The sequence below is a fragment of the Oncorhynchus keta genome, chromosome 21 (assembly GCF_023373465.1).
Source record: "Oncorhynchus keta strain PuntledgeMale-10-30-2019 chromosome 21, Oket_V2, whole genome shotgun sequence".
Lineage (NCBI taxonomy): Eukaryota > Metazoa > Chordata > Actinopteri > Salmoniformes > Salmonidae > Oncorhynchus > Oncorhynchus keta.
In genome coordinates this window covers 1,823,177-1,850,049 of record NC_068441.1, presented here as the reverse complement: position 1 = coordinate 1,850,049, position 26,873 = coordinate 1,823,177, and the positions used below count along the sequence as shown (strand labels likewise).

General features: G+C 42.0%; 1 protein-coding gene across 2 annotated transcripts in view; it reads left to right on the top strand.

Moving 5' to 3' along the window:
* Nucleotides 1-19,911, top strand: part of LOC118399920 (copine-5) — a 227,055-nt gene extending 207,144 nt beyond the window's left edge. For both annotated transcript variants that reach the window (XM_052473214.1, XM_052473213.1), the window contains 5 exons: nt 116-243; nt 2,720-2,822; nt 13,606-13,663; nt 15,535-15,608; nt 16,265-19,911. In XM_052473214.1, coding sequence (XP_052329174.1) covers nt 116-243; nt 2,720-2,822; nt 13,606-13,663; nt 15,535-15,608; nt 16,265-16,453 — 552 coding nt within the window. In that variant the 3' untranslated portion in view covers nt 16,454-19,911. The remainder of the gene's footprint in view (nt 1-115; nt 244-2,719; nt 2,823-13,605; nt 13,664-15,534; nt 15,609-16,264) is intronic.
* Nucleotides 19,912-26,873: the final 6,962 nt, after the last annotated feature.

Below are 26,873 nucleotides of genomic sequence, written 5' to 3'. Positions count from 1 at the left end.
CTGTTGATTGTTTCTACCTCTCCAGAACATGAGAGAAGCCCGACTTTAACGATATAGATAAACTAGAGCAGACTGTTTTAAACCTGTTGATTGTTCTGTTGTTTCTCCTCTCCAGAACGGTAACATAGAGAACCCCTATTGTAACGGTATAGATGGCATCCTGGAGGCCTATCACGAGAGTCTGAAGACTGTCCAGCTCTACGGACCAACCAACTTCGCCCCCGTAGTCAACCACGTGGCCAGGTAATGGACGCATACACACGCACAAGCGCACAAATGCAGGCGCGCATTTGCAAACACATACATATACACACGTACATACAGGCCGACTCATACACACATGCTGTACACACAGGCAGACATAAAGGCACACACCCTCACACAAATCTGCTATCACAGATTATCAGCAGTGCAAGCCAGCGTGCAATGTCTCGTTCTCTGCTGCTGTCAGATATCAGCCTTGTCGTGTAGTTGTTCCACTACAGTAATCCCAGTGATTCATACTCAGTCTTCCATCCCTGGGCTTCTGACCTGTTCTAACCTCAAAGGCTGTGACGATTGGCCTTTCAATGGACAGAAAAAACCCAAAACACAGGATGTGACACACATTAACACCGTGGCACAGTGAGAGAATGAATCAATTACTGACTCGCCAGACTGGCGGCGGAGCACTCAACGTAAACATATAAACACATAAACATAACTCAGAGTCAGAGAGGGCAAGCACTCTGATCACATTAGAGGAGGAGTGGGAAGTGGAAAAAGGAGAGATAAATGCAGACACTGCTGTACACACACACACACAGGATAGGGATGGTGGGTTAATAAGGAAGGAGGGATGATGGGGTACACACACTAGTGATGCACGGGTTGACTCGTAACCCGCATTACCCGTGGTTTAGGTCCATGAAGTGCAGTATTGTGTGGATGAGGAACGTGTGGGTGCCGGTCGGGTTGAATAAAGGTAAAACAAGGCACGCGCACAAAAAAAATCCATAAATGTATCATTCCTGTGCAATTCTTATCAATAGGCTACGTTGAGGTTTTTCTTTCAGAATTTCTATCTGCCGTTAGTGTGTAGCCGAAGCTTAAGGGCCTAACTGTAGCGTGCCAAATACACGGCAATTGCCTTTTGGGAACTTGAGCAGTAAAAGTTAGTCGTCTAATGTTTGGAAAAGATTTGGTGAAACGGTAAAAGAGTATGATAGCAGTTCCAGGTTTTGTCATGTGTGATGATTGTGAGGTGCTATACGAATTCGACAGTCAGAAGACGGGGACTTCAGTACGGTACATCAAGGGAACTGTGCTATTCAGATGGGTTAAATGGAATAGTAGTCTAACTGAAATCTGAAATTTGACTACGTCTGTAACATCTCATATAGCCTAATATAATATGAACTGCTGCAGAATTATGTATTTCTTGCAGTAAAATGATAGACCAAATGAAATTTTGTCTTCGGGAACAGGAGTGGAGAAATATATATATATTTTTTCAGCATCTTGAGAGAATGAATGCACTGTTAGGGACCGTCTGTAAAGGTGCGTTCTTTATCAGCATCATAAAAGCTGATAGCATTTCAAAAACATAAAATATGCATCCAAGCTAAACTGAAATCTTATCAGAAACATGTTGGGTCGTTTTAACAGCTTTTAATTCCCTTAAAACCGGTCAAACTGATGTCATTTGGAAATGTTCCCGTAATTTGTCATTGCATTTTCTCCACAGTCCCTAAACATCTTTACTGCTGGAGAAAAGCAGAGATAAAAGAGGAAAAGAAAACAAGCTTTACTTATGTCAACTAGATTGAAGCATTCATTCTATCGATCTATGACATTACTCCAGCAAGCAAGGGTTGATTTAGTCTTCTAGAGCCACAAGTAGACCTAATAACAGAACAGAAGCTGCATGTATCTATAGACCAGTTGACTAACAAATAGCCTACCAAAATGTTGGAAATTATGAGCAGTAACATAGGCCTGGGTGCTCAAACAGCTGACCCGCACATCACTAACACACACCCAAACACACAGGCACACACACACCTAGTCCGCAGTCTGATAACTTCTCAAACAAAGAGAGATAAGACCATAGAGATAAAAAGAGTTCTGAATATGTCCCTCCAGGCACAGTAACAGTCAGTCCTCTAGCCATTACCATGTGAATGGAGTTGGGCTGAAAGGGAGAAAATGACTCCAGACGGAGGGAACAAATGAACACAGACAATCAGTTGATCACTGAAACACACGGCGTAGTTCGGCTTCATATCCTGCAGTGTTTGAGGTCAAAGTGTTTTTCGAAGTATGATAATGAATAGAATGAACGTTATCAATCCGCAGAATGATATCAGAGTATAGTATTTAAATTGAATAGGCACTGAAATGTAGAAGGGACTGGAGTGGAGAAGATGGAGAGGGAGTACAATGACTTTCCTCTCAGTTAAAGAATGACATTCAAGCATGTCATTGGTCACAGGGAGTTTGAGTTTGGTTCAGGGTGTTTGCTTTTTTACTCACAATCTGCTTGTGTGTGTGCGTGCGCGCCTGTTTGTGTGTGTGCATACTTGCCTGACTGTGTGTGTGTGTGTGTGTGTGTGTGTGTGTGTGTGTGTGTGTGTGTGTGTGTGTGTGTGTGTGTGTGTGTGTGTGTGTGTGTGTGTGTGTGTGTGTGTGTGTGTGTGTGTGTGTGTGTGTGTGTGTGTGTGTGTGTGTTCCTCTTCAGTTATGCTGCAGCGGTTCAGGACGGGTCCCAGTACTTCGTCCTCCTCATCATCACAGACGGAGTCATATCAGACATGGCTCAGACCAAGGAGGCCATCGTCAATGTAAGTCTGGAGAGAAGGAGAGATGGAGAGAGAGAGAGTGGTTGAAGAGGAAAGAGGGAGAGAGAGAGAGGGAGAAAATGGTGGAACATGAAAGAGAAATGAGGGGAGATGTAGAGAGAGAGAGAGAGAGAGAGAGAGACAGAGAGAGAGAGACAGAGAGAGAGAGAAGTGAGAATGTTTGGAGAGAGAAGCAAACGAAGAGAAAGAATGAAGAGAAAGTCGTCTGCGTGGAATCGGCCAGACCTCCAGCACACTGGATTTAAAGGGAATTTGCGACTGTTAGTCAAACCGTTAGAACAGCCACACCTTCCTTTTAAGATCTTGCCTGCTGCTCTATCTTGCTTGGCCTCTCTGACTGACTACTGCACCTCTACCTGCATACAACCCTGCTGCCTCTACTGCTTTCAGTTCTGCTCTTTTGATGGTGATGGAATCTAATTTTGGGAAAAATTGATTATTTGAGTGTTTTCTCTGAAATAGGAGAGTGAAGTTGAAATGCTTTGAGCGTCCTCTTCAGTTCAAAGAGCTGGACAGGATCGTGTGTGTGTGTGTGTCCTCCGGAGAGTGTTTTCAGGAACACTGACCTACTTCTCTACAGCTGGCGGAGGGAGGAAGGGAGGGAGGTAACGGAGGGAGGAAGGCGAGGCCCATGCTGTGTGTCATTCATTACACAGCTGGGGCAGGGGGGACAGTACACTATGGAATCTGTCACTCAGTTAGAGAACACAACAGTGCTCCAAAGCAAAGCAATGCTCTCTCAATGCATTATTTTGCTCTACCTCTTTTCATTGCTCTCTATTTCGGTCTTGCGTCACCTCTCTCTTTCTCTCTTGCTTCACCTCTCTTTCTCTCTGGCCTCTCCCTACCTCCTTCCCTCTTTCTCTATGTACCTCCCTCTCTCTTTTCCTCTCAGGCTCTCTCTCCCTCCCTCTTCTCCTCTCGGGCTCTCTCCCTCTCTCTTCTCCTCTCGGGCTCTCTCTCCCTCTCTCTTCTCCTCTCGGGCTCTCTCTCCCTCTCTCTTCTCCTCTCGGGCTCTCTCTCCCTCTCTCTTCTCCTCTCGGGCTCTCTCTCCCTCTCTCCCTCCCTCTTCTCCTCTCAGGCTCTCGCTCCCTCTCTCTTCTCCTCTCAGGCTCTCTCTCCCTCTCTCTTCTCCTCTCAGGCTCTCTCTCCCTCTCTCTTCTCCTCTCAGGCTCTCTCTCCCTCTCTCTCTCTCTCTCTTCTCCTCTCGGGCTCTCTTTCCCTCTCTCTTCTCCTCTCGGGCTCTCTCTCCCTCTCTCTCCTCCTCTCAGGCACTCTCTGCCTCTCTCTTCTCCTCTCAGGCTCTCTCTCCCTCTCTCTTCTCAGGCTCGCTCTCCCTCTCTCTTCTCCTCTCGGGCTCTCTCTCCCTCTCTCTCCTCCTCTCAGGCTCTCTCTACCTCTCTCTTATCCTCTCTCTCCCTTCTCCTCTCGGGCTCTCTCTCTCTCTCTCTTCTCCTGTCAGGCTCTCTCTCCCTCTCTCTTCTCCTCTCGGGCTCTCTCTCTCTCTCTCCCTCTCTCCCTCTCTCTTCTCCTCTCAGGCTCTCTCTCCTTCTCTCTTCTCCTCTCCCTCTCTCTTCTCCTCTCGGGCTCTTTCTCCCTCTCTCTTCTCGGGCTCTCTCTCCCTCTCTCTCCTCTTTCTTCTCCTCTCGGGCTCTCTCTCCCGCTCTCTTCTCCTCTCGGGCTCTCTCTCCCTTCTCCTCTCGGGCTCTCTCTCCCTCTCTCTTCTCCTCTCAGGCTCTCTCTCCCTCTCTCTTCTCCTCTCGGGCTCCTGTCATGTTAAAACAGTTCACGTCATATCAGGGCCCCTGGTGAATCAGACACTTTGACACATTTCTTTCTCCGCCCAACGATTAAATTGCGCCGTGCACGATTCTACTATGGCCCCGTCAACACCCTCAGACCCCTACCGGAGCCTAACGCCATATCCTGATGTTCGCATCAATGTGACTCTGCAAATGTCACAGATCATGTTGTTCATGTCTCTCACACTTTCTCGGGAGGTTTCAAAACATGGCTTTACTAGAGGTACAGTATATCCCTTAGAGAGGAGTTAGGAGGCTAGCCCACTGCTTCTCTATTAGTCTGCCACAGCCTGATAATGTATTGAGGTGTGGTTCTCTCATTATTAGTTCCCCGGTGTTTCCAATGTGGTTCAAATCTGGTTTTAAGACATCATTCATCCAGCTCTCCCTTTGTAGACCTGTTCTGTAGGCTACTCTAGTCCAGGACCCATATACGAAGAGAGTTTGGACATTGCCGTTTCAGTTGATTTACAACCGAGACATTTAAAGGAAGACTCAGCGAGATGATGTCGCAACGAACAGCACCGCAGATATTGAGACCACACGGTCACACAAGAGTATCTGCTCATGTGCACGGGTGCGCTTCACGCTGCTACAACGTGGTAGCCTCGAGACCAAAACAGGGGGGAAGTTTAGCGTTGCGCTGCAAAGCTCTTAGTTGAATTCACACATTCATTTGCCACTGTGGTATCAGGCTGTGGTATCACACTGTGGTTCTCAAAGGTCACTTCTAGAGGGGAGTCCTCCAAATGACGTACTAGGCTTAATGTCTTCTTCAGTCGAAGCCTGGGGTGGTTTCTTGTCTCTCTCAGTGGGACATCACAGGACATAATTGACGACTTGTGAATTACGTTATTTATGAGTCACCGACTCAGACGTGGGTGTGATTGGCTTCTCAGGCTCTGGTCAGAAATCCTTTGTTGTGTCACACAGAAGACGTTCTCCTCCGCATACGCTCACTGTTCTCATACTGTTTCATCAGCAGCAAACACACATACATACGTGCATTCTCGTCGCCTCTGAATGAGTGTTATAGAAACAGACAGGACTAATCAGTTAGACAGCCCCAGGCTTCCTGCACATTTTTTTTATGGACGGTGGTCTCAGAGTGGATGATGGACATGTTAAACTAATGTGACATCACTTCCTGTTGTGTTCTGCTGGTCCAGTACTTGAGTAAAAGTAAAGATACCTTAATAGAAAATGACTCAAGTAACAGTGAAAGTCACCCAGTAAAATATTGGTTGAGTAAAAGAGTAAAAGTTTTGGTTTTAAATTGACCTAAGTTTCAAAAGTAAATGTAATTGCTAAAATATACTAAAAGTACAAATATAAATCATTTCATATTCCTTACATTAAGCGAACCAGACAGCACCATTTTCTTTTGTTTCCTTTTTAAGGATAGCCAGGGGCTCACTCCAACACTCAGATATCATTTACAAATTAAGCATTTGTGTTTAATGAGTATGTCAGATCATTGGCAGTAGGGATGACCTGGGACGTTCTCTTGAGAAGTGTGTGAATTGGACCATTTTCCTGCTATGTATGAGTACTTTTGCGTGTCAGAGAAAATGTATGGAGTAAATAGTACATTATTTCCTTTAGGAATGTATTGAAATAAAAGTAAAAGTTGTCCAATATATAAATAGTGAATTTAAGTACAAATACCCCCAAATGACTTAAGTAGTTCTTTACACCACTGTGTAGGATGCGTCCCAATAATGTCTCCTTCACCACTTCCCACAAAAGTAAAAGCCTTGGATTGGTGTAGCCATGGGCTAGTGGGAGTTTACATAATTTCCTTTTAAACCAGTGTAGGGAAGTGAACAAGTGTACACTTTTGGAGGAAGGAGAGAAAATTGGGCTGCAACCTGAGTCTTCACCCACTCCTCTTTAGCTCCCTAAAGTCCAGCTGTCCACACAAGAAGGCCTGATACCTCTATACCTCTGCCGAAATGGCCATCCCTTGCAAAATAGCTGTAAGTAGTAGTAGAAGTACTGTTGTTAGTTAGTTTACTCCAATTAGGGTAGGGATGGTAGGGTAGGGGGGGGGATATATAAAAAAAAATGTAAAGAAGAGAAAAAAACACTAGAACCACCAAACGCCAATGCCTCCTACCATTTGATTTTGTAACTCAAATAAATCAGCCATTTTGAAAGCAACATCCTCCTGCTTCCCTGACTTCCTAAATCATTTTATTTTACATTTACTCAGCTGTCAAAATGTTGTTTTAAAAAAAGAAATCACTAACAGAAAAGTAACCTAACATAACCCTTTGACGCGTACGATCACATCTTTGTGATCATTGTTGAGTGGTCCCTGGAGTGTACCATCGCAAATATGTGACCGAAAGCCTTGATTCGGTCTTATGTAGCTAAATTTGAAATTGTGTTTTTTTTTTTTTTTTTTTTTTTTACATGGGGTGAAAGTAGACAGCGAGAACATGGTATATCCTAACACTGCAGTTGAAGAACAATGGGAAAGTCATTCTTCTTTGAAAGTCGATGAAATTGCAAATCCACTTTTGACAAAATGTTTTGGTACACCTACTGGAGTGCTCTTCTTTGTTTACAGCCATTCAGCATCGTTCACACCCTCTTAAGTCTTAGCCCCACCCATCTCTTTAAGGATTCACATGTGAGGCCATTTGCTGAACAGGGTGATTCGTTTAGTAAAACAACCAAAGATTTCAAGACTAAACGCAGTGAAAGTAGTAGCCTACAATAAGGACAAACTCCAGGTAAAAATACACTTTATCTTGTCCTTGGCCTACATCCTAATCTGACTTTGGTGCAGGTCATGTTGTTCTTCGTATTACCGTCTCTGGTAAACACAAACGGTATCAAATAAAATAAAAAGTTGATTTGTCACATGCACTGGAAACAGAAGGTGTAAACAGTACAATGAAATGGTTACTTGCAGAGAAGCAATATCAAAAACAGAAAGTGTCCAGATAAAAATATTTTATCATTATTAGATGACACTTACCTGACACACTTGTCTAAATTGATGGGTCATGTGAAGGAAATTCTGTAACCAACACCCAGCCACATCTAGCTAAGTGGATGGGTCACTATTGTCTAGACATGTAGCTAGCTAGCTACACAATGAACCCGGCATAATCCCAACTCACGCTACTACTATACCAACCAGGTTCAACGTTAGCTAGCTAACATTAGGCTATAACTAAGAATGCAACTGGATTTCTGGTTCAAATAATATTACTACACAGATCATACATGTAACGTTAGTTAGCGAGCCAGCAAGCTAACGTTTACTAGCTAGCTGACAGTACACTGTAACTTGCAATGAAAAATGACTTTCTGACAAAATTAGAAACTTATACTAACTACAAATTTATCTAGACTCTTACCCGTATACTTTGATGAATGCTTCAAGGCAGACTGGAACCATTTAACTCAGTTTTGTTCGTAGCTACATCTTGTTTGGGCAGCGTTGTGTCAAGTCACTCCAGTTCACACTGACTGTGGCGTGTGCAGAAAGTAACAAATCACTTTTACCAAATGATTGGTCAATAGAGCCTGCTAAATTCAGGGCATCAATGTTGTTGAGAAAAGTAGAGAAACTTTTGTTCTAGTTGGCTAACGTTATATATTTAAAAATGGATGCGGTAGAAAGGGCTCTCAGCACGTAATGAGCAGCTCACGTTATAAACAGAAACATGTTGCATGGCAGACCAATCCAAACTCATCTCCCGGTATGTTCAGTCCATCCATTATTTCAGCCAATCATGCCCAGCGGGAAAGTTCCTGTCTTTTTCCGTGGCTAAATCAACTAGGCTCATAATTTAACCATTTTATTTGTATTTACAGATGAAATACACGTTTGTTATTAAGGCACATGAAAGTTCACATATTCCAGAAGGCATTTCTGCCCCCTAAAAAACACATTTTGATTAAAAGAATACACACTACTGTTCAAAAGTTTGGGGACACTTAGAAATGTCCTTGTTTTTAAAAGAAAACCACTATTTTTGTCCATTAAAATAACATGAAATTGATCAGAAATACAGTGAAGACATTGTTAATGTTGTAAATGACTCTTGTAGCTGGAAACGACTGATTTTTTATGGAATACTACATAGGCGTACAGAGGCCCATTATCAACAACCATCACTCCTGTGTTCAATGGCACGTTGTGTTAGATAATCCAAGTTTATCATTTTAAAAGCCTAATTGATCATTAGAAAGCGCTTTTGTACTGGCTCTAACCAGCATAGAAAGAGGAGTGGGAGGCCCCGGTGCACAACTGAGCAAGAGGACAAATACATTAGAGTGTCTAGTTTGAGAAACAGATGCCTCACAAGTCCTCAACTGGCAGCTTCATTAAATAGTACTTGCAGAACACCAGTCTCAACATCAACAGTGAAGATGCAACTCTGGGATGTTGGTCTTCTAGGCAGATTTCCTCTGTCCTGTGTCTGTGTCCTTTTGCCCATCTTAATATTTTATTTTTATTGGCCAGTTTGAGATATGGCTTTTTCTTTGCAACTCTGCTTAGAAGGCCAGCATCCCGGAGTTGCATCTTCACTGTTGACGTTGTGGGTACTATTTAATAAAGCTGCCAGTTGAGAACTTGTGAGACATCTGTTTCTCAAACTAGACATTCTACGTATGGGTGGTCCCGGGAATCGAACCCACTACCCTGGCGTTACAAGCGCCATGCTCTACCAACTGAGCTACAGAAGGACCAAAATTCTGGCGACAGGTGTTGGAGCGCATAGTTAATGTAACTCTCACACTTGCATTGTGTAATTTGGCGTTCAGACGGCACCGTGAAAAGCTGGGGCAGGCCAACAGCGGGAGTTTTCTCAGTATAATTGAACTGCTGTCATTTTTACAACCCAGTTCTGAAACAACTTTTAGAACACCACGCAGGATCCGTGAACTATCTCAGCCCTCAAATCCAAAATGAGCTGATGTATATTTTAGCCGAGCGAGTGAAGTGTGACATGCAGGTAGAGATGCAGGAAGCCCATTTTTTGTTTGTTTTTATTATGGACACACCGGATGTATCCAAAGTAGCCAGTTAAGCCAAGTTTATCGCAATGTGAGAGTGATAAGGGATGCAAATAATGTCGCCACAGATCTGACCATCACAGAGTCATTTTTAGGATTTCTGGAGACACGTCCTAAAACCTGGGCAGCATAGAGGATAATGGGCTGGATATTTCAAAATGTCGTGGGCAGGGTTATGGTGTAGCTGCTGACATGAGCGGGGTCTATTCGGGTGTGCAGGCCAGAATATCCGAAAGCTGTTTATGTGCATTGCGCAGCACATAATCTTAACCTGGCTATTCAAGTTTTATAAAACTGTTGAACTGTTATACACCTTCTTCGGACATAGCATAAAGAGATGGTCAATGTTGAGTGGTATATTTGATTTTGCATCAGAGAAAAAAAGAAGGAAGGTTAGGCGTCATTTTGATGAGCTATGCGAGGACGAGCGACTGTCTGATGGGGAGAGTCGTTTTAGAGTCAACGTCTTTAATGCAAACCCTGACATCGTTATCCACCAGCTGTCAAACCGATTTAAAAGTATGCGGGCAACATTGAGACTGTTTGACATCCATCCCACTACCCTGGCCAACGCAGATGATGATGCGCTCTTCGAGACCGCCAGCCGGCTGGCTGAACATTACAGCAAAGATATATCAGCAAGCTTCCCTGGCCAATTACTCTCTTTCAGGGCCTGTTTTTAAGAATGTAAATAGCAAAGCACACTACAGTGAGAGACCTGGCCAATATGCTCATTGTGGATAACAATTCAGTCACTGCTACATTTGGGGAGGTAGTTACAGCGATGCTCTTTTTTTATGACCCTAACCCTTTAATTAACGGTAGCCAATGCCGAGCGCTCCTTTTCCAAAGGTAAAATAATGAAATCATACCTGCGGAGCAGCATGTTACAGGAGAGACTGAGTGGGTTGGCCATTCTGTCCACTGAAAACACCAGTGCCACGACCATGAATTTCAATGCCATTGTCAACGACTTCGCAGAGTGCAAGGCCCGCCAAATGCCAATCAAATGAGTGAGTGAGTGAGTTTAGATTATTACAGGGCAGGCTACCCAAATAAGTCGATATTAATTTACATTGCTTGTCTATCTACGACTATGCTCGATCTGTCTTTGGAAACCATGTTCTGGTGCACGGCCGCTGAGCCATTTCATTGTCATCATAGCCTATACGTTTAATTGGGCAATGGTAATAATAGTAAGCACACACGCATCATATACTGTTTAAAGGCATGCTGCCGTTTAAGCAATCTGTTTCAATGCTCCACTTGATTGATTTGCTGGTGTTTTTGCTATAGGCCTCTGTGGGAGGCAGATCATTTGAAATACCGGTTTTGCGCCGTGCATAACTTCAGCGAGCATGCACTCGGTCATTAGCTGTGTTTCGGTGTTTCAGTCAAGAGATTGATCTATATATTTATGGTTTGTAATATAGGCTATTGCCTATTATTTGCAGACAAAATATGGTGTTTTTTTGACCGCTTTGTTCTTTCCGTAGTGCTGATCGACTTTTATGCGGGTTAATTTCTGACCGCCATCCATAGCGTTGAATGTATTGGCTATATTGCGGCTTTTCTGGTAACAGCTTCAAATGTGCCCTTCGACTAGGTTCTGCTCAGCTGTTACAATGCTTAGTAATATTACCACACAGCCTTACCAACAAAATTATTTGAATTTTAAGGGAAATATGACTGGTGATAGGGGCCCATCATTTTTATGGGGCATCTGGACCCGTCATGATTAAACTACCTACTGCACAGACACACAGACACAGTCACCTCCACACACTGCTCCTAATCTGCATCTTTTTTTGGGGTCTATAAATAAACCTTTGAGGAGATTGGTCTTTTGCCAATTTTTAGGCATTATAAAACATGACCCTTTTTTCTGATCAGGAGTATCAACTGTCAATTTACGTATAATATTAAGAATACAAGTATAGCCCGGTTGTCACAACAACACAGTGGATAATTCTGATAAGTAGGCTAAAGGGGACGCCTGATAACGATACATGGAGGCTGAGAAGCCCAGCGGTTCTATTGTTGACTGACTACAGTCCTAACACCATGGTGTATCTTTAATTAAAGATACTGTCCGTTTCAGTGTGTTTGAATTGATAGGAACGACTGAGGGGGAGAAATGAGAGAGGTGGGGAGTCGGAGAGAGAAACACATGAAAAATGGGCTTCTCAATCCATTCTCTATCTAATTAAAGTTTGTCTAAGAAAAACATAGTGTTTTTTCTACCTTATAGTTATTTTATTGGAATATTGTTGTAGTTTAATTAAAGTCTACCCACTCACACTCCAAGCCCCCCTCTCCACACACACGTCAGCATATTTTAGCAGCATAAATGCTTGATGAGGTGTGTGTGTGTGTGTGTGTGTGTGTGTGTGTGTGTGTGTGTGTGTGTGTGTGTGTGTGTGTGTGTGTGTGTGTGTGTGTGTGTGTGTGTGTGTGTGTGTGTAGCGTGGGAGGACAGTGACTGACAGTGTTGAACACTGATACTTTGGGATCATCAATCTGTTTCAGGGTAATAACAGAGATGACAAGACAGAGAAGTAGATCTCGCCCCCGTAACAAACTAGGTCAGCTGACACGCTGCGTTAGTCTTCGGCTGGAGACAAATGCAGTTTCTGTGAGAATATGCATCCATCTGAAATAAAAAATAATAATAATGATTTAAGCACAAATAACTACAAGGTATTTCAGAACAGTTCCCCCAATACTAAACATTAGGGTTTAAAAAAAACGCTAAATTGGACCTTGGATCGTAGTCTAGAAGTAACTTCCTCCAGCTCCTGTTCCTGCTTCCGCAGGACTTGTCTTGGGAGTGGTTGGGGGGGTAATTGGCGGGAAGGGTTGCCTCCCCATTCCCACCTCACAGTCATCTTCAATCTCCCAACTCCTACCTAATCAACACTTTACCAATGTTTATTGGCTTCCTTGATAAAGATGAGCAAAAAAAGACTGCGCTGTATGGAATAAATAATACACAGCCACAGTACAAACAAAATATTAAAGATAAGGGTCAAAATGATTGGATCCCCAGTTTTCAATACTCCAGCACCCTCCCCTTGCTAGGATAACGACACTGAGTCTTTGGCATTGTTCTTTCAAAGGCTAAACCCAGCATTGGTGTGCTTGACCAAAGACCTCTATTTTAATGTCATCTAACCATAGCACCGCCTGGAGTTTGCTAAATGGCAAAGGCACTTAGATTGGAACCGGTGCTATGGTCATATAACTTGAAAATAGTCATCTTTGGGCCACGCACACCGGCGGTGGGTTTGCACACAGAGAGAGATGCAAACTGTGCAGAAATGGTTTAGATCACCCAGCAACAATGCGCTGCTCTCTCTCTGTACTCCATGTGTCTGCAGCAATAAAGACCCATTCATAGTTAATGGCCCTTCATCAAGCTAAAGTGCTCTCCTCTCCAGAATATTAGTGGTGTGGTGTACTAACCTATAACTGGGTGTTTAACCATGTAGCTGTCACAGAATATATAGCATGGAGATCACATCTGGGTCAACAACAATGGAGACTCACTGTGAGCTTGAATGAATACGACTGCCCTCTTGGAGTTGTGTGGGCGTGCATTCGTGTGTAGTATAGCATGTAAGAGACTCATCGGTCTCTCAGGAAAGTAAATGACCCATGTCTCTTACATGTCTTTCACATATACATGACTATGTATATGTGTAATAGATCAGGTTGTATGGAACAGCCTTGAATATATTTCAATTTTTCTCTGTCTATATGGAAAAAAGAGAATGTATGTACTTTACATGTGTGTCATATCAAGAGTGTTTTGGAGTTGTGAAGTGGTCATGTAAAGAGTTAAGCGGTAGGATTTGTAGGCTGTGTTGAATGACCATCAGAGTCTCTATAACATTATGGTGTGTTCCTGTTCTTCTCCTCAGGGGGCTAAACTGCCCATGTCCATCATTATCGTGGGAGTGGGACAGGCTGAGTTTGACGGTAAGTAGCTGCATCTCACTTAGTTTACGATACTTGTTGTTGTAGTTTTTTTATAGCAATAAATATCAAAGGAAAAAGTTACTACCTGGTATTGTTGCTCAATACTCACATTGCCTGAAACTCTACTGAAACTCGTTTAAAATTAAGGTTTATTAAACTTTAATCTAGTATTTAATGTTTCAAATATAACCTAGTATTTCATGTTTCAAATATAACCTAGTGTTTCATGTTTAAACTCTACCAAGATCCGATGATATATCATTTAACGTATGAGGCCGATTGTTAGTGCCCGATTGATACAGTCAGACAACTAATCAAAAAGCAATCTACGCTCCGTCCATATTCTCATTATCACCATTAACCTGGCCTGAAAGCTATACTGAACAAAAATATATAAACGCAACATGGTCCCATGTATCATGAGCTGAAATAAAAGATTCCAGAAATGTTCCATACACAGAAAAATCTTATTTCTCTAAAATGAGGGAGCTCATTTAAAATGAGCTTATTTGAGCTTATTTCTCAAGTTTTGATGGAGTGTGCAATTGGCATGCTGACTGCAGTAATTTTCACCAGAGCTATTGCAAGAGAATTGAATGTTCATTTCTCTACCATAAGCCGCCTTCAACGTCCTTTTAGAGAATTTGGCAGTACGTCCAACTGGCCTCACAAACGCAGACCACGTGTAACCACGCCAACCCAGGACCTCCACATCCGGCTTCTTCACCTGCAGGATAGTCTTGAGACCAGCCAACCGGAAAAGCTGATGAAACTGCAGAGTATTTATGTCTGTAATAAAGCCCTTTTGTAGGGAAAAACTAATTCTGATTGGCTGGGCCTGGCTCCCCAGTGGGTGGGCCTGGCTCTTCCCAGGCCCACCCATGGCTGTGCCCCTTTCCCAGTCAGTTGAAATCCATAGATTAGGGCCTAATTTATTTATCTAAATTGACTGATTTCCTTAAATGGACTGTAACTCAGTAAAACCGTTGAAATTGTTGCAGTTTATATTTTTGTTCAATATAAGTTATTGAGAGCGATTCAATTTCTACAATTCACACACAGCAGCCAGGTACAGTAGCTGTAGCCCCTATTCGCTCTCACTTCTAGCAATTAGTTAGACGGATGGCCTGCAAGACCATTAGCAACTCATTTGATTCAGCAGAGGAGAGGGAGGGAGGGAGAGAGAGAGACAACACGTGTGCCTACTGTACGTGCAGTGCATGCGTGTTTGTGTGTGGAGAGTAGAGTGGTATGGCGTTGAGGGTTTTTTAATGTAATGTAGTTTAAAGTAATCAGGGCTAATGGATGGGTTCATCCTGGTTCTGACAAGTTCCATAATGTGGAAAAAGTCAAGTGGTCTGAATACTTTCCCGAATTCACTGTATGTAAGTTGTTTGCCGTAAAATATGGTGTCTCCAGTTCCAATCGATCTCTCGGTAATTAGGGACAACAACAAAAAACCCGACAAGTCTTACTTTCTTCTCAGTTCTTCCCTGTATTTGAGGTTTAAAAAGGCTTCTGGAGTTTCAAATTACCACTTTCAAACGTCAGACTTGATTTTCCCAGGGGGGAGAAATGTGTCAACCCTTACAAAAATGTACATGAATTCTAAATCTACGTAGTAATAATAATAGTAGATGTTGCTGCTGGATTGTTACCCGGCCGGAGCAATACATCTCTAATGAAGATCCGACACACACCCTTTAAAAATGCACAAACAAAAAAAAAACAGAAATTGTAGTTCATCATGTTCCTCGTTGCTCTTGTGAACGAGATGCTCCACCCAACGAGACTAACCTTGATACATATTGGTTCAAAACAAATGTGTGCGTTGTACATGTTCGGGGTCGTGTGATCTCTTTACCTTGCAGCCATGGTGGAGTTGGACGGTGATGACATCAGAATTTCATCCAGAGGGAAGCTTGCAGAGAGAGATATTGTCCAGGTGACTCACACAGACACACACAGACACACACACACACACACACAAGCACAGTTCAGTGACGCAATCTGACTATGAACACGGCTATGAACAAACGCATCGTAATCTTGAGCAGTAGAAATGTCCTGGTTTTCCAGGAGGTCTTTATCCAGAGTAAGGCTTTGTACAGACATTGTACAAGAGGGGTTAAGTAAATGGATGAATGGAAGGTTACATTGCTTTGTTAAATTGCTTTCAGGAGGAATTTCAAGGAATTTCAAAACGTGGAAGGTATACAGAGTAAAAATCCTAGGAATGCTGGTTAACTGTAAATGAACAATAAGGCGAAGGCAGTACAAAGGATGAGCATTATCAGTATTAATGATTGTTTCATTTTTATTTAACCTGTATTTGACTAGGCTAGTCAGTTAAGAACAACTTGTTATTTACAATGTTGGCATACCGGGGAACAGTGGGTTAGCTGCCTGACAGATTTTTACCTTCTCAGCTCGGGGATTCAATCCAGCAACCTTTCGGTTACTGTCCCAACACTCTAACCACTAGGCTCAAAAGGATTTATAAATATGTGTAATGTATTATTAATGAAAATGTTCATATGCTGTAGTGTTATCCCAGGCTGTTTCTCAGTTGCTATCGTGTCTTTGCTCTCTCCCTGTCAGTTTGTCCCATTTAGAGACTACATGGACCGAACAGGAAATCACGTGTTAAGTATGGCCCGTCTAGCCAAGGATGTCCTGGCTGAGATCCCTGATCAGTTAATCTCCTATATGAAGAGTAGGGGCGTCAAACCCAACCCCACACCGCCTCCCTACACACCCCCTGGACACACACACCACACACAGATCTGAGCCCACCACACAAACCTTTACACTGAGTACTGACGAGAGACGGAGTCAAAGATTTGCAGACCCTGGGAACTCTCTACTTCCTGATTGGAATGTTGGGACAGGAAGTGATGTAATAGGAAGTTGCTGAAGCAATAGGTGTTTGTGTCAGGACTCTCCCAGACAGGTGACTCTCTGGAGAAGACAACAGCGTTTCTGTTCATTGTGATTCTATCTATTCTGTCTGTTTCTCTGCGAAAGAGAGACGGCAATGGACAGACCATACAAGGACTTGTCTTTTTATCAACATACATGGGCCAGTGACTGTTTCTTCTTGTCTTGTTTGAGATCGGGTGGGTGAAGGGGTCATGTGGGGTCATATTGTGGTTGGAACTTGTGCCTGTCTGTGATCTGGTTGTCTAACTGTAATGGGACAAGTGGAACTCTCATCTGAACTCTGATCTTTGACTTTTGACCTAGCTCGCCATTGGTGTATTAGAGTGTGTGATAAGGTGATGTTTTTGGATACTTTTCCATTCATTTTTGTTTTGTTTTGTTTTGGGCCTAAGACACATTCCCATATTAATTTGTAGCTTTATGATTTAAGGTTGAAAAAAAGAAAAGTGTATTCACCTTGTGAGTTTCCTTTTTTTAGTCATTGAGTGTCTTTGCTCTTTTGTACTCCCATAAGTTGTAGACTCTTCTCTTGGTTTCTATTTTAAAGCATGTTCGTATATAGGATGGAATTCCCCATATGTCTGTATTTATAATGTATCAAAAGTGGCATGGATATATAAGGATATATAATTAATATGTGTCCATCCAGTTTGGATTTCTCAATTGCAAACAAGGATAGTTTCACAATATGGAGAAGCACAAGGGAGAGCTCATCATAGCTCTCTAAACCACTTAACCACCACCACCACCACAGGAATGTAACTATGCACATCAGCGTTTGGACACACTAGAACCTGTCTGTGACATACATACATACATACATACATACATACATACATACATACATACATACATACATACATACATACATACATACATACATACATACATACATACATACATACATACATACATACATACATACATACATCAGAAGTATTGCTTTATTTTTTTCAAGGGTTCTGATAGTTTACCGTGTCCTATATTTCATCAGTCAAAGAGTGAAAATATATACAACTCATTCAACTACTATTTTCTTCTCTCTCTCTCTTTCCATCTCCCCAATTCCCATAGTGAATGGATTTTTGTTTAATTGACATTAAACTGCTGGATAAAGACAGCAAATGTATTCACTTGAATCACATTGAATTCCATTGAAACCTTTTCATAACCAACAGTCCTTTACTGTCCACCCCTGTCTCTCTCTCTGGTCACCCAACAGCTTCTCTGCTCCCTGAGAATAAGCCATTATTGTGTTATAATCAGATGAAGCCAGGCTGAAATTAAATCAAGCTGAGGAGTATAGACAGTCTGGACACCTGCTGCACGGTGCACACATAGACAGACAGAGGGACGGATCTCCTCAGCTAGCTAAATACTCTGTAGGCCTTAACGTACTGTAGACAGCATTCCAACCAAGCCTGATAAACAACTAAGGTTGAACAATTCTGTTAACTTTTCCAAAATGTTCAGGTTTTCCAGAAATCCTGCTTTGAAAATTCCTGGAATCACAAGGAACATTCCTTGAAAACCTAGGACTTTTTGCAAAGTTACCGGAGTTTTGCAACCCTATTCACAGCTCTCTTCTCTTGGAGTCATAATCGCTAAGAGTACTGTATGTTTTTGAAATGGCTAAACCTGGTTCTGTACAGTGTTGTGTATAATATATGGGGATAAAGACAAATGGTATATCTGATATCTATACAGTTAATTATATGGCTTGTTTTTTCTTACTAAGTGGTGTGGACCTAGAGTATCAGGAGTGAGTGTGTGTGTTCAATAATAAGAGTGGTTTACAACAGTACATATTCCTACTGATAAACTTTAAGGAAAGCACTTTATTCTATTCCTTAAGAGGTGTACTGGTACTTCGACAGTATGTTTATTTATACATTTTTAGAGATAGTGATGATCTTATTGATATATTATATGATTCACTTAATTTTTTCTGGAATTTGTATGATAAAAAGCCATTTATTCTGCCGACAAAGCCACAATAATAGAAGTAGACTTGCACACTGACTTCAATGGGGATGTTATTCGTTCTAGTAATTCTATTTCTATGGCTACGCTATTAAAAAAAACAGTATTTATTTTTAAATGTTTAACGAGGCAAGTCAGTTAAGAACAAATTCTTATTTTCAATGATGGCCTAGGAACAGTGGGTTAACTGCTTTGTTCAGGGGCAGAACAACAGATTTGTGCTAGGGGATTTGAACTTGCAACCTTTCGGTTACTAGTCCAATGCTCTAACCACTAGGCTACGCTGCCAAGTCCTCAATCTCGCCTCAATCGACCCCTGATCTGTAGGATTGCCAGATTGTGAACAAGATCCATCCATTCACCTGGGATGGAAAGACAGTGTTTTATATTCTGTGCCAACTATCTGTAACACTAGCCCCATTTACTACTGGTTCTAGCTTGCGTCCTTGTCCTGATCTTATCCACATTCTGAATGTCTACACCGGTCAGAAAATGCGCAATCAAAAGACACATTGTGATCTGATTGGGATCTGATCATTCTGCCCACCTCGAGGTAGTCAGAGACACATCGTGTCTGGATATCTTACAGGTGTAGACAGATCTGGACAGAGAAACCATTTAAATCATCATTATTCAGCCATCTAAAATCATTGAAAAGTGGCACCAATATCCGATTACATCAATATGTGTCTTACAATAAATAAATATTATTTTGAATGAATAGCTGTGAAGCTATTTGCATAAAGGACGTGCCAGGAAATCTGATCGCAATGCAGATGGATATCAGACACGTTTTAAGCACATTTCTGTGTAGACACATTTCTGGGAAATGTAGGCACAATCAGAATGTAGACAAGATCAGGACAAAGGATCCATATTAGCACCAGGTATAAATGGGATTATAGACACCATTTCATCTGGATTAATGGCCACAAATGCAGTGGGCTGTCTGCTTTCTCTTCTCTCTCTCTCTCTCTCTCTCTCTCTCTCTCTCTCTCTCTCATGCCTGGCCATTTCTGTTGTTGCCGTGAGATCTCTTGACAGGAGGAGAGATCACACATGGGAAAACTGTAACCGACCAGCATGTTGCAACAATTAATTGTTCATTATTTTTTATTAACACCACTTTTTGTGATCCTCCTCTTTTCACCTTTGTTGTTTATCCCTCTGGGTTTCTCATGTGCATGGTTCCCCCTTTTTATTTGAAACCTTTTTTTGTTGTTGTATATGATCGTTGTCATACGGTGGGTTGTGAAATGCTTTGTATTGGATTGCCTTAAATGAAAATGAATTAAAAAAACAAATGACTACTTTTATAAAAATTGTTGCAGAGTTGTACTTTGATGTCCCAATTAGTTAGTTCAATAAAGTTAAACCTGGACTGTACTGTACTGTGTATAGACTTCAGAACAAACATTTTGCCACACACTAACAATATACTGTACTGATTTTTTTTATCAAGCTAATGTTAGCCTATGGTCAGCTGAGAAGTTAATTTGTCTTGATGCCAAATCTCCCATCGACAAACAGGACAATAAGGCCTAAAGGGGTCATTCCTCAGTGTCCTCTAAAAAAAAGGCCTCATTGACACTAACGCCAGAGTCCAGTGATTGACTTCCCCGGCCTGAACCAGCTGACCCCTCCCCCAATGTACATTTACCCTGGCCCCTCTTCCCCATGGACATTTATAATTGCTACAGTTGATGTTGGAAGTTAACATACACTTAGGTTGAAGTCATTAAAACTCTTTCAACCACTCCACAGATTTTTTCATTTAAAAAACATTTTTTACTCCCTTTTCTCCCCGATTTCATGGTATCCAACTGTTAGTAGTTACTATCTTGTCTCATTGCTACAACTCCCGTACGGGCTCGAAGAGAGACGATGGTCGAAAGCCATCCTCCGAAACACAACCCAACCAAGCCGCACTTCTTAACACAGCACGCATCCAACCTGGAAGCCAGCCGCACCAATGTGTTGGAGGAAACACCGTGCACCTGGCGACCTGGTTAGCGTGCACTGCGCCCGGCCCGCCACAGGAGTCGCTAGTGCGTGATGGGACAAGGCTATCCCTACCGGCAAACCCTCCCTAACCCGGACGATGCTAGGCCAATTGTGCATCGCCCGACGGACCACCCAGTCTCGGCCGGCTGCGACAGAGCCTGGGTGCGAACACAGAGTCTCGGTTTCGCGCTTAGTCCACTGCGCCACCCGGAAGGCCCCCTCCACAGATTTCTTGTTAACTTTTTATGGCTGCAGGGGCAGTATTGAGTAGCTTGGATGAAAAGGTGCCCATTGTAAACGGCCAGCTCCTCAGTCTCAGTTGCTAATATATGCATATTATTATTAGTATTGGATAGAAAACACTCTAAAGTTTACAAAACTGTCAAAATATTGTCTGCGAGTTTAACAGAACTGATATTGCAGGCGAAACCCTGAGGAAAATCCAAACAGGAAGTGGCTTCTATTTTGAAAACTCCATGTTCCATAGCCTCCCTTTGCTGGATTTAAAGGGATATAAACCAGATTCCTTTTCCTATCGCTTACTCAAGGTGTCAACAGTCTTCAGACATAGTTTCAGGCTTTTATTTTTTTTAAATGAGCCAGAATGATAACATAGCGTCAAGTGGTCACATGAGTTATGCTCGCGCAGCAGAGTTTGGATAGGTATTGCTTTTCCCTCTCCTACTGTGAAAGACATTTGCGGTTGATATATTATCGATTATATATTTTAAAAACAACCTTAGGATTGATTATAAAAAACGTTTGACATGTTTCTGTGGACATTATGGAAACTATTTGGAATTTTCGTCTGCGTTGTCGTGACCGCTCTTTCCTGTGGATTTCTGAACATAACGCGACAAACAAACTGAGGTATTTTGGAAATAAAGATAATCTTTATAGAACAAAAGGAACATTTGTTGTGTAACTGGGAGTCTCGTGAGTGAAAACATCCAAAGATCATCAAAGGTAAACGATTAATTTGATTGCTTTTCTGATTTTCGTGACCAAGCTTCCTGATGCTAAGTATTACTCAATGTTTTGTTGTGCGATCGATAAACTTACACAAATGCTTGGATTGCTTTCGCTGTAAAGCATAATTTAAAAATCTGACACGACAGGTGGATTAACAAAAGGCTAAACTGTGTTTTCCTATATTGCACTTGTGATTTCATGACTATAAATATTTGTAGTAATATTCATTGAATGTAGCGCTATGCTATTCAGTGGTTGTTGATGACACTTATCCCGATAGGGGGATTGCAGCCATAACAAGTTTTAACAAACCATAGTTTTGGCAAGTCGGTTAGGACATCTACTTTGTGCTGACAAAAGTCATTTTTTCCAACAATTGTTTACAGACAGATTATTTCACTTATAATTCACTATATCACAATTCCAGTGGGTCAGAAGTTTACATACACCATGTTGGCTGTGCCGGTAAACAGCTTGGAAAATTCCACAAAATTATGTCATGGTTTTCGAAGCTTCTGATAGGCTAATTGACATAATTTGAGTCAATTGGAGGTGTACCTCTGGATGTATTTCAAGGCCTACCTTCAAACTCAGTGCCTCTGCTTGACGTCATGGGAAAATCAAACTAAATCAGCCAAGACCTCAGAAAAACCATTGTAGACCTTCACAAGTCTGGTTCATCCTTGGGAGCAATTTCCAAACGCCTGAAGGTACCACATTCAGCTGCACTAACAATAATATACAAGTATAAACACATTGGGACCACGCAGCCGTCATACCACTCAGAAAGGAGACACGTTCTGTCTCCTATAGATGAACGTACTTTGGTGCGAAAAGTGCAAATCAATCCTAGAACAACCGCAAAAGACCTTGTGAAGATGCTGGATGAAACAGGTACAAAAGAGTTTATATCCACAGTAAAACGAGTCCAATGTCAACATAACCTGAAAGGCCGCTCAGCAAGGAAGAAGCCACTGCTCCAAAACCGGTTTGCAACTGCACATGGGGACATGATCGTATTTTTTGGAGAAATGTACACTGGTCTGATGAAACAAAAATAGAACTGTTTGTCCATAATGACCATTGTTATTTCTGGAGGAAAAAGGGGGAGGCTTGCAAGCTGAAGAACACCATCCCAACCGTGCAGCACAGGGGTGGCAGCATCATGTTGTGGGGGTGTTTTGCTGCAGGAGGGACTGGTGCACTTCACAAAATAGATGGCATCATGAGGGAGGAAAATTATGTGGATATATTGAAGCAACATCTCAATACATGTGTCAGGAAGTTAAAGCTTGGTCGCAAATGGGTCTTCCAAATGGACAATGACCTCAAGCATTCTTCCAAAGTTGTGGCAAAATGGCTTAACTTATTCGATATAGGGGGCGCTCTTTTAATTTTTGGATGAAAAACGTTCCCGTTTTAAACAAGATATTCTGTCACGAAAATATGCTCGACTATGCATATCATTGGCAGCCTTGGAAAGAAAACACTCTGACGTTTCCAAAACTGCAAAGATACTGTCTGTGAGTGCCACAGAACTGATGTTACAGAAAAAAAACAGATAAAAATACAATCAGGAAGTGCCGCATTTTTTAAAACCGCCTCATGGAAATGACTCCTTATATGGCTATGGAGGAGCTAGGAGTCAGCTTACCTTTTCCACGTTTTCCCCAAGGTGTCTGCAGCATTGTGACGTATTTGTAGGCATATCTTTGGAAAATTGACCCTAAGAGATTACATTTACCAGGTGGTCGCTTGGTGTCCTCCGTTGCAATTATTGCGTAATCTCCAGCTGCAGTACTTTTCTGTTTGCTACGGAGGAGAAACCCAACTGCCACAAAGGATTTATCATCGAATATATATGTGAAAAACACCTTGAGGATGATTCTAAACAACGTTTGCCATGTTTCTGTTTCTGAGTTAATTTGGAAAAAAGTTCGGCGTTGTAGTGAATTAATTTTCGTTTTTTTTTCTTAGCCAAAAGTGATGAACAAAACGGAGCGATTTCTCCTACACAAATAATTTTTGGGGAAAAAATGAACATTTGCTATCCTCATTGAAAAGTTCTTCAAAGGTAAATGATTTTATTTGAATGCTTTTCTTGTTTTTGTGAAAATGTTGCCTGCTGAATGCTAGGCTTAATGCTATGATAGGCTATCAATACTCTTACACAAATGCTTGTGTAGCTTTGGTTGAAAAGCATATTTTGAAAATCTGAGATGACAGTGTTGTTAACAAAAGGCTAAGCTTGTGTTTCAATATATTTATTTCATTTCATTTGCGATTTTCATGAATAGAAAAAGTTGCGTTATGCTAATGCATTATAGTTTCTCAGCCAAGCAGGATGAACAAACGTGACGTTTTTCGCCTACAAAAATACTATTTTTGGAAAAAGGAACATTTTTTATCTAACTGGGAGTCTCCTGAGTGAAAGCATCTGAAGTTCTTCAAAGGTAAATTATTTAATTTGGTTGGTTTTCTTATTTTTGTGAAAATGTTGCCTTTCAATTAAAAAATAGTCATTGTATTTCCTAGTAATCTAACACCCTCACATTTCTATCACACAACATGTGATCTCCTTTTTATCTGTACTGCCAGACTAGATCTCTGACTGCTCAAAGTGTGATCTGATGTATGCCAGTCCAGCCATCCAGTCGTGTTGGCAATGCTACACATCAAAGAGTAATCTGGATAGTAACAACGCACTCTACTCTACTGATGGCACATCAAATTCAAGGGTCAGGCAAGACAACAGTACTTGCCGATGCCTGGGCAACTGGGTAACTGGGTAACTTTCAACCTTGATGTGGTATTGGCACTTATTGTGTTGTCTGATCCTTGACCTCCATGTGACAACGTCCTGGGTGCTGCGGTACCATTAAGGTCCCTGTGTCGTGTTTAGAAGCTCCCCGACACCACCGAGCAGATAGCGCTAACACAGAAACACCATGGAAATAAACAGAGCATGCTTTGTATTGGCCTGAGGTGCTGCTATCAGACTTCTAAACTGGGATAGAACCAAGAGCACTCTATGATGTTGATACGGTGTACAAGATTTTGTTAAGTGGAGAAAATATTGCATAATCATAAATTCAGTGATAGTTTCCAGGTTGCTTTTTATTAAAACTAGTAGTTACTAAACTGTAACTAAGGGCTTTATTCAATCAGTATTGTTGAAGAGTTACAGATCGTGCGTTAGAAATGTAGATAGCAGTCTCCGCAAACGCGGGAACATTGCCTTTCAATTTCAACCACCCTGTTATGCTGAACTTCCAAGGTACGGATCGAATAGAGCGCTATAAACCTACACGTAATATGTCACCATAAATGACATTTAACTAATATGTCCGCTTACATGACAGAACTACAATAGTTAAATGTCACTATCTTGACATATTCTTTTGAGATCATGTCCATGGGAAACGCATTGTCATTGCGCCTGTGGTTCATGTCAGGTAACAGAGTCTCTTCCAGAAGGATGTCTGAATCAAGGTGACAGTGGAGGATGCAAATGTTGAGGATGCAAATGAGAGATTCATTCATTCCCGCACGCAAGCACACACGCGCACACACGCACACAAGCACAAGCACACACACACACACACACACACACACACACACACACACACACACACACACACACACACACACACACACACACACACACACACACACACACACACACACACACACACACACACACACACACACACACACACACACTGGCTTTGATGTCCACCATGTATAATTTATGAACAACACCTGGCCTAATGTGCGAAGCTGTGAATTGACAGTGAAATTTGCTCTCCTTTATTCTCTCCTCCACCTCTCCCCCTCTGGTCTCCGCACAAAACACAATCCAAACTCCAGATCATTTGGCTGCCTTTGTACCAGATGATTTGGGAGAGATTTCAGCTGATGCTTCGGGTTTGCATCACGTTTTGTTCACTGAAAAACTCTTGAAGCTCCACTCACGACCACACCACCACTCATGGGAGAGAGGTACGCACACTTGTAAAACCATTTCCCCACTCAGAGGGCCAGAGCTAATGGACCCAGGAGTGTTGGCAGAGAGAGAAATAGAGGAGATGTGAGAAAGGGGGAGGGGGAGAGCGAGAGAGCGAGAGAGCGAGAGAGAGACAGTGGACCTTTTAAAGCACTAAAGTGAAGTGGGAACTAAGGAAAATGTTTTCTACACTCATCCGTTGCCATGTATGTTTTGGCAAGTTCAGGTGTGGCTGTTCTGAGTGCTGAGTGGGTAGAGGAACATCATCTGAAATGAAACATCGCCATCTGCAGCTGATGTAACACATTACTGCCAATGGCACAGCCAAAAAGAAGGAAAGGACTCACACCCACTCATAACACTACATCTTGGTCTTGTCACATACACTCTTAGAAATCGAGGTTCTAAGTTCTAGAAGCCTTTTATCCACCTTATCCACGGAAGCTAAACGCTGAAACTATGGATAATACTTCCTCCGTGCTAGCACATTATCATAAATCAGACGCACACACCACTAGAAATCCCTGCGTTAGTGTGTTTCTGTTAGCTGATACATCATGAAGGAAATATATATGCCATTTAGCAGACGCTTTTATCCAAAGCGACTTACAGTCATGTGTGCATACATTCTACGTATGGGTGGTCCCAGGAATCGAACCCACTACCCTGGCGTTACAAGCGCCATGCTCTACCAACTGAGCGACAGAAGGACCATATTACTGTCCTGCTAATGTGCCTGGCTAAACTGCAGAGAAAAAAACCCATAACTGATCCAAGTGCCCAATCATGCAGGCTATATGAAGTTATTTCGAAATGAATGTGCATTTAAAACGCTGTGGTTTTGAGGGTTTATTTAAATGACATTCACTGCAGTTTCACTGCCTTAACTAGAGTTTTGTACTCACTGGAAAACAATAACATTCTTCATTACATTGTGTTGTTATAGCTTAGATAGGATATATTTCGTGTACCTACGGGATGGACTACAAAATGGTAGCTTTTCGAGCACTGTGCCCGGTGCCAGGCTACCTATGCTATACCTACAGCTCGAGACTGTCTGTCTTCCTTGTTCTGTTACACACATGGCCTCTCTCCAATGTTTTATACTAGGCATAATAGCCTATTCGGTGAAAGAAGTAGGCGTACGGCATACTTTTTTTTTTAAATGCATGTCGGGGAAAGTCGAGGAGAGAAAGTGCATTGTTGTGATCACTTTTTGCCATTCATGATAACATTGTCGCACTGATGCATTGCAAATAGTTGCACAGGACATACAGAAGTGAGCACAGTGGAAAAGAAGAC